Source organism: Leishmania mexicana, chromosome 3 (assembly GCF_000234665.1).
Source record: "Leishmania mexicana MHOM/GT/2001/U1103 complete genome, chromosome 3".
Taxonomy (NCBI): domain Eukaryota; phylum Euglenozoa; class Kinetoplastea; order Trypanosomatida; family Trypanosomatidae; genus Leishmania; species Leishmania mexicana.
In genome coordinates, this window is record NC_018307.1 from 144,272 (window position 1) to 152,586 (window position 8,315).

At 60.6% G+C, this 8,315-nt stretch overlaps 1 protein-coding gene across 1 annotated transcript; it reads left to right on the plus strand.

Annotated features, from left to right (window-relative positions):
* Positions 1-4,446: 4,446 nt before the first annotated feature.
* On the plus strand, positions 4,447-7,599 carry LMXM_03_0460 (hypothetical protein; the record flags this gene model as incomplete). Its single annotated transcript, XM_003871665.1, has 1 exon — positions 4,447-7,599. The coding sequence occupies one exon, from the start codon at positions 4,447-4,449 to the stop codon at positions 7,597-7,599; it is 3,153 nt and encodes a 1,050-aa protein (XP_003871714.1).
* Between the last annotated feature and the right edge of the window lie 716 nt (positions 7,600-8,315).

Consider the following 8,315-nt stretch of genomic DNA (forward strand, 5'->3'; position numbering starts at 1 on the left):
CACAACACCAGCCCCCCCCTGGGCCGCTCCGATACACGCACACCACACAGCACACACGCGCAGCGGGCCGTCACGAAGCGGTCGCCCGCCCCCTCCTCCCTCCCTCCTTCCCTCCCTCCCTCCCTCCGCTGTGTTTCTCTGTCGGGTCCATCTCCGGAACCGCACCGGCACCCGCTCCTCCTCCCCCCCCCCCGCGGCCGGTCACGTTTGCTCGTCGCCACGCGTCTTGTACATCTTCTCCATCAACTGAACGGTTGGTCGTCGCCGCTTTCATCATTTATTACCTTTTTCCCATCTATAGAGTTCACCATCCACGCAGAGGGACGGAACACAAACGGTGGCGGGTATGGTGTTTGGGGGGTGTGTGGTGGTGGCGTCACGCATCGTAGCACACGGTTTCCCCCTTCTCCCTCCCTCCCTCCCTCCCTCCCCCCCCCCCTATCACCACGACCAGCATACGGGCAGGCACACGAGAACGAGAGACAGCAGCCGCGGGCGTATTGGGAGCAGGCAAGCGGAAGGCCATTGTATCCGCCGCTGGACGAGCTCGGCGGGGTCGCACGTGTTCGTGTTTGTGTGTGTGTGTGTACGGCATCACTGTTCGTGTGGGAAAGCGTCCTGCCTGGGCCGCTGGTTGTGCGCCTCTGTGGACGCTACGTCGCTGCCACGAAGGCCAGCGAGCACCAACGAGCACAGCCGACGGCGCACGCGTGCATAAGGCTAACGCGCACACGCGAGGACCCCCTCCCACTCCCCTCACCCCCTCCTCTTCCTCCCCTTTTGAGCAGGCCTGCCACCGCCATCACCACCCTCCAGGCCTTTATTTATCTCTTACACACACACGCGCGTGCTACATATTCCTTCTCGCTCGCTATCACGGGCGGCACCGCTTTCGTCTGCTTGATCTTCGCTCGCTGACTTACACCGACACGCACGCACGCATCACCCCCCCCTTACCCCCACCGACTTGCCGTGTGTGTCGGTGTGTGCGCGTGTTGTGTGCGTGCGAGCTGTTCGGGCAGAGCTCGATCGTGACGGCGCGTTGGGTAAACCTCCCCTTCCCCTTGTCCACCCCTCTCCCCCCCCCCCCCTCCCCTCCCCTCCCCGCGCGCTCTCTCTCTCTCTGACAGTGCAGACGTGTCGCACCCCTGTGACGAGCACGGAAGCACACGTGTACGCGCACACAGCACGCCCAGAGAAAGCGACAAAAGGAAGAGAAAAGGCACCCGCTGCCTCCGAGCTCCTCCTTCCGTTTCGAGGCGGCAGAGACGGCGAGGCTCCTCGCTCTCGCTCTCGCTCTCTCTCTCCCTCGTGTGCGCGTGTTAGAGTTTCTCAGAAACATCAGAATTCGTTGTGATTTTACCAGTCCGTCTATATATATATATATATATAATATCTACCTATATATATATATACCGATATACATCTATATCGACAGCTATATAGATATATATATATAGCTGTATATATATAGATATATAGGTGTGTGTATGTGTGTGTGTGTATATATATAATATAATATAATACCTACCTATCTACATCTATATATAATATAATATTATATATATCTGTAACGGTCTGTTAGTTTGGCTTTAGTTTTCTTGAGTTTTCCTCCATCGCTATTCTCTGCTCTCGTCGATCTGTTCTGTTCTGTTTCGCCTCCCCTTTTGTTTCGCTGTCCCCCCCCCCTCTCTCCTCGCCTCATCCGGATCTTCGTCAAGCGCTTGCCGTTGTTGCCCCACACGCGTCGTTGTCGACGTCCCGCATATTATTCTCTCCGTGCGGGCGGGCGGGCGGCTCCGTGTCCAGTGCGAACCGGACGGTGTCGGCACCATCCGACGCCTTTTCTTCCCCCAAAAGTGTACCGGCCGTGGCCGCTTCGCTTCGTTTTTCGTTGTCGTCTGGGAAGTTCAAGCGACGCACAACGCAACGGACGCGACGCCACCGACCTCATCACCCCCCCCCCTCCCGTCTTCCTATTATCTCTCTCTGTGTGTGCGGAACTATCCGCACGCGCACACGGCGTAGTTACACATCCTCCACCCCCCCCCCTTTCACACACACACACACTCCCTTTCATCCCTCACGACGACAGCGCGCATACAGTTAGAGAGCGAGGACATCTCCCGTCGACGTATTCCTTTCCCTTTCTCTCTCTCTATAAATAAATAAATATATATATATATATATATATCGATATATATATATATATATATATATTTATATATTTATTTAGTGTTGTGGGTCGTGGCTTGTGTGTGGACGTCTTGTGGTTGCGGTTATTGCTCTCATTACACTTGATCGAGTTGTACTCGCGAAGCACCTTCGCGTGTGTGCGTGCGTGTTGGCGTGTGTGTGTGTGCTACGTCTTTGTTGAGTCTTGGCACGCCCACGCTCATCCGCATCGACCCTTACTTCTCTCTCTCCGTATCTTCGCTATCTTTTCCCTTTCTCGATTTCGAGGACTCGTCCCCCGCTCATCTCCGGTTGGCAACATAGAACGCATCTCGCGGTACATGGTCCTAACGCTCTTCGCCGCATCACTGTCCATCTGTCTTTCAGTGTCGGTATCTGTGTTGTGCGCCACACTTTTTCTTGGTTTCGGTCTTTCTGGGTTCGTGTACCTCACTCACGTTGCCGTCATCGTTGCGTTGCGTTGCGTGTGTGCCCGTGTTTCAATCCTTGTCGTGACGCCCATCGCCGTCCTACCCACCTTACCTTTCCTTGCCGGCAAGCCCTACGCACACGCATACATATATATATATATGTATCCACGTACACCGTGCGTACACATTGCACACGCGCCCTTTCATCTTTTCCCCTCTCCTGCATCTCTTTGGGGCCCTCCAAAGCCCTTGTCGTTGTCGCCAGCGTGCCGTTGTCGTTTTATCTTTCCATATCTCGCTTATCGCTGCCACCCACCACGTGACCCCTCCCTCTCCCTCTCCCTCTCCCTCTCCCTTTCTCTCGTGTCTCTTGGTGGGGCTGCTGGTGTTCGCCCAGGCGCGGTGCCGGCCACTCCCCCATCACCCCTCTCCCACGCCCCCCCCTCCCCCACGCTCCTGTATCGCTGCCTACAGTACTCTCCTCCCCTCACCATTCATTCCTCTCTCCCACTTCGCCTGGGTGCGCCTGCCGTTGTGAGAAAACAAAAAAAATTGCCACAACAGCGGCACGCGTGCAAGAAGGTACTGCGGTGCCGCCCCGCTCGCTCGTCCTCTCTCCCTCTCTCTCTCTTATTGTTGTTGTTTTGTTGTTCTTTGGTCGGCAGTAAAGGCCGAGTTGTTCTCTCCTCCCCCTTGCTTTCCCTCCCTCTCCCGCTCTCGGCACGTCTAGCAGCGGTCCTGACGTCGCCGTCGCTGTCTTTTCCCGTCCACGCACGCGCGCACACACACTCACACACGTAGACGTATACGTATTGATGTACACGTGTCTCTGTGTGTGTCTGTGTGTGTGCTCTTGACTATCTGCCCTACCACCACCCTCCTCCTCCTCATAGAGTAACCTTCCCTCCCGCTCCGCCTTTTCTGCGCCGCTTGTTGCCGCTCTTGCGCAGTCGCATCAACGGCGTCTTCTCCGAGCCGCACATCCGTGTGGAGGAAGCGTGTGTGGTGGGTTGTGGGGCAGGCGACGTGATCGTCTATCCTCTCCTCTCCTCTCCTCTCTTCTCTCTCTGTGTGCGCGTGTGTTGGTGCCTGCGCGAGGACACGTCTGTCGCCCAACGGCCCATAAAACGCCAGCAGGCCACCGCGCAACGTGCGTCATCTTGCGTACAGTGCACGGACTATAGTCTATATATATATATATATAAGAGAGAGAGCTGTGGTGGCGCGTGTGGTGTCCGCCTGCCTGTGTGCGTGTGCGTGCGTTACTTGAACGCCGCCACAGCAGCCAGCGAAACCCCACAGACCAAAAGAGAGGGAGGAGAACTGAGGGGGGAGAACGCGCGCGCAGTGCCGTCTCCCCCCCCTTCCCCCACATACATACATACCTACGTATATATATATATATATATACATAAGTATCTCAGTGTACCTTTACTTCTCTGCCTGCTGGCGTGGCTTGTGACGAATTCGGGAGGCGGTCGTGTGCATGCTAGCTCCTGCCCGTGTTATTATTTCCCATCTCCGCCGTTTCACTGTTCAGTGCCGGAAAGCTGGGGCGTGTCCATCGGCACGTCCCGCCCTCTCCCCCCCCCCGCTCCTCCTCCTCTTGCCGTTGCACGGCTTCGCTTTCTATTCTGTTCTGTTCGGGCCGTCTCGCGGGTGGCCCTCGCTATCCACGCTTCCCCGTGTGCCGCTATTCCTTCGCCGTTTCGTTGCTTGAGTGAGAGTAGAGGGAGGTCGGGGGCCGGTTGCCGCTGTGTTGGTGGCGGCGAGTTTGTCTTTCTCGGTTATCCTCCTTCGCCCTTTGCTCCCTTTCGTTGGTGGTGGTGAGGGACGACGTATGTTGGGTCGTCCGACACACGAGACAATGCGGACATCGACGATAGCCTCCTGGCAGCCGCATCAGCAGCAGGAACAGGAACAGCGGTCATCGCCGTCGCTGAGGTCGCCGCCGCGTGCGCCACAACAACATGACGGCGGACGCCATCCGTATCCGCACCACCACCACCACCATCAGTATCAGCACCGCACGAATCAGCTCCAGCAGGTGCAGCAGCAGCAGCAGCGCATGCCTCGCGCTGGCGCGCCCGCCCCTCCACCGTACTCGGATCGCAGTGATGCCGCGTCTGCCGGCGAGTTTGTGTCACCGCTCATGCGCTCACCGAGGATGCCCTCGCCGCTTGCATCACCCTTTCAGCATCAACAGCCGCATCACAGGCGATATCGCTCCTCTCTGCCGGCACCGCCACCGCTGCGCAGCCTGACGCTCTCGCCAGACCACTTGTCCCTGCGACTCGTACGCGCACATGCGCCGCACCACCAGCAGCGTACCCATCACGTTGACCAGAGCCGTCGCCCCGCCACGTGCCATGCTCCCCCTCTGTCGATCGCCGCCTTAGAAGAGCACGACGCAGCGGGTGCCACGGCCCGGCACGGGCCTCGCGCCCATAATCGGCGAAGCACACGCGGTCGCAGCAGCGTTCAACTGCACGTCGCTGCGGCGGTGCTGAGCAACGACCAAGCGGAAGACAAGGAGCACCCGTCCACACCGGTGGATCAGCGCATCCCGGCCATGGTTCCACCGTCGTATGATGTGTACAACCTCGACATTCCTGGCGCAGGTGTAGGAGCAGCAGGAGGAGCGACACATGGTGCCCACGCCTCGACATCGCTGACCTCACAGGCGTACCAACTCAAAACTGTGCAGCCGCAGCTCCTGCACCCACTGAAGCTGGTGGACGGTGTGTGGCGAGTCGTCGTACCTCCGCAGCAGCACCCACCGACATCAAGGCCGCAACTGCAGCCTTACACAGCCGCCCACCCGCGCCATGACCACCCCCCATCCCACTCACCCAGGCATCACAACTGCGACCAGTGCGGTGGTTTGGACAACGGCGAGACGGCGTCCGCAACGGAGGCCGCCTTGCCGACATGTTGTCACGGCGCAGAGAGCCCAACGTACAGGATTCGGACAACGACCACCTTCATCGCCGCCGGCACGCCGTGCGGCCTGTCTGTGTCGGCGTGCGGTGGTGACTGGAGGTCACCGTGCCTCGCGGCGACGAATATCTGGTGTCACCACCAGCACTATCCGCAGCCGTGCCACGCTCGCACCACACCCGCGTCCGTCACAATGCGTAGTAGCAGCGTCGGCCTCTCCGACGGCGTTGACATGGCCCTTTCCCCCGTCTCCACCCCTGCGCGTGCGCCGCGTACGCCACGGCAGCAGCAGCAGCAGCAGCCTCACCTGCCGCACGATCGGCATGGCGCTCACCACCACTGCCACGCCCACTCCCTGTCGGTCCCCTCCTTCGCTTCTGAAGAGGCGTACGCCATGTGTGGGCAGTGCAGCACGCCCCACGAGGCCGATCTGGCAGCCGGCACGCCGTCGTCAGTGGTTCCCGGCGCCGCTGCCTCGGTGGCTGGGCGGGGGTGCCAGCAGGCGTTGGCGACACCGACAGTCATCATTTCCAGGGCAGCACCGGCGACCGCCCGAGACGCGCTCACCGGCACGACGGTCACGGCCTCTCGATGGGCCTTTACCAACTCTGCCGCCGCCTCCACATCCATCGGGGCAACGCTACTGCACGGCAACGCGCGCACGACGCTGTCATCAAGCGCCTCCGTCTCTGCAGCTACGGCCGCAGCCGATGGAGGCCGCGGCGGCGCAGTCGCAGCCCATGACGACGACGACGACGCGGCACTGCTGCACGCCTCCTCCTCGGCCTATCTACGCTATCGACGCGATGCAGACTTTCTCTACGCCGTCGACGACGACGACGACGGGTACGAGACCGCGGCGGTGCCCATGGCCAGAGGCGCCACATCGTTGGGCAATGCGTTCATGCTCGCAGCCGCGCAAGCCACCGCGGCCATGGACTCGCCAGCTACGGTGTCCCGCTGCGCCTCATCCTGCTCTCCAGCGCCGTCGTCTGTGTACTACAGTCCGCAGCAGTTTCGCTTCGGCGACCTGCAGCCGAGTGCACCGGCGACAGCAACGACGACGCCGGCGCTTCCCACGCATCAGCCACACAACTGGACGTTATACGGCCAACGTGGCACACACACAGCTTCACAGCCTTCTCACGGTAACAGCGGCGGCATTCTCCAGAGTTGCACAGCCGTGACGCCGCTGCGGTGCTCGTGCTGCGACGCGGCTGGGTGGGCCGGTCCCAACGTTCTGACGACCCCACCCAGCGCCTGCTGCGGCGCTCCCGGCACAGGGGATGGATGGCGGTCCCCGATTCAGTGGAACCCGCGCCAGGCTCGCGACGACCTCGAGATGGAGGCCGTGAAGCAGGTCGCGCAGTTTGCTTTGGCACAGGTGGCCGCCACAGCAGCAACCGGTGTGTCTTTGGTCTCGCTGTCTCCCTCGTACCCCACAATATCTTTGAACACGGCGGCGCCGGAGGCGGCGGTTGCCGTTTCGCCGTCGCACGCGCGGGATGCGAGCCGCGCGGAAGATGCGCACGATAACTCGGTGAGTCAGGACACCGTCACCCTTGACGGGGAGGAGGAGGCGGCGGAGTGGCTGGAGCTGCTCCTGCACTACCGCGACCGTGAGAACGAAAGTGGGCGCATTCGCCGCGCTCTCGCCGATGCCGCCACGACAGCTCAGGCACCAACAACAGAGGCCGGTGGTACCAGCAACCACGGCGCTGCCGCGGCTGCCGTGACGGCGGTGACGACGCTATCGTGGTGGGCGACCTCGCTCCTTATGCGTGACGTGTTTCCCTCGCGCGGTGATGGAAGTGCGCCACAGCAGCAGCAGAGGCATCACGCTGGACCTCTGTCCGCTGTATCTTCTCCATCGATGACAGCAGCGACACGGGCGGCGTTGGCGCCACCACCGGCGCAGCTGTGTGCCGCCATGAGCGCACACAGGGCAGCTCGCACAATATCGCGGTGTGTGCGCCGTACCGTCTGGCGCATGCGAGAGAACGAGCGCCAGCGCGTCTCTGCCTCCGTCGCCGCACGCGTCGCAGCGCGGTGAAGAACGTCCGCCTACCCTTCGCGTGCGTGCGCGTCCACCAAGGAAGAGCGCGATGGATGTGTCGAGGCGGGGGGAGGGGGGAGGGGGGAGGGGGGAGCGTTGCCAGCAAAGGCGCAGCACATCTGTCGTCCATCACAGCTCCGAGACGCGTCAGCCGCTAGAAAACTTAAAAAAAAAAAAAACTTTTAAAAGTGCGCCGCGACCAGTCGCATCGCATCGGCGTGCACATATTCTGTGAGTCGAAGGGGGTGGCACGCGCGGGTATCGCAGCAAGCGCGATCTCGCCGCGCCAGAGCTGCCTCCTACGTCATGGAGTTTTTCGATGTGTTCGTCTTCTCTCTTCCATGGGGAACTCCCTCTGTGTGTGTGTGTGTGTGTCGTCGTCGTCGTCGTTGTCGTCGCCGTACCTCATCAGGTCGATCTTTAAGTTGTCGTCGTCGTCCCAGTATTGTTCGTGTTATGGTTCGCCTGTCTCTCCCACGCATCACGCCCACCGGCGCCCCACCCCCTCCTCCTTTTCCTCTCTTCTGCCATAGAAATCTTCTGTGTGTGTGTGTGTGTGTGCGCTCCCCCCCCCCGCTTCGCCGCTTGCCATGCTTGCGCACTCCGATGCAGGCCTGGCACACGTGGCCGTGGCACCTCAAGCTGCATGCGCCTCGGCGTGCGGGCGTATTTCTTTGTTTCCTACATGGTGGTTGTTCGGCGGCGGCGGTTGG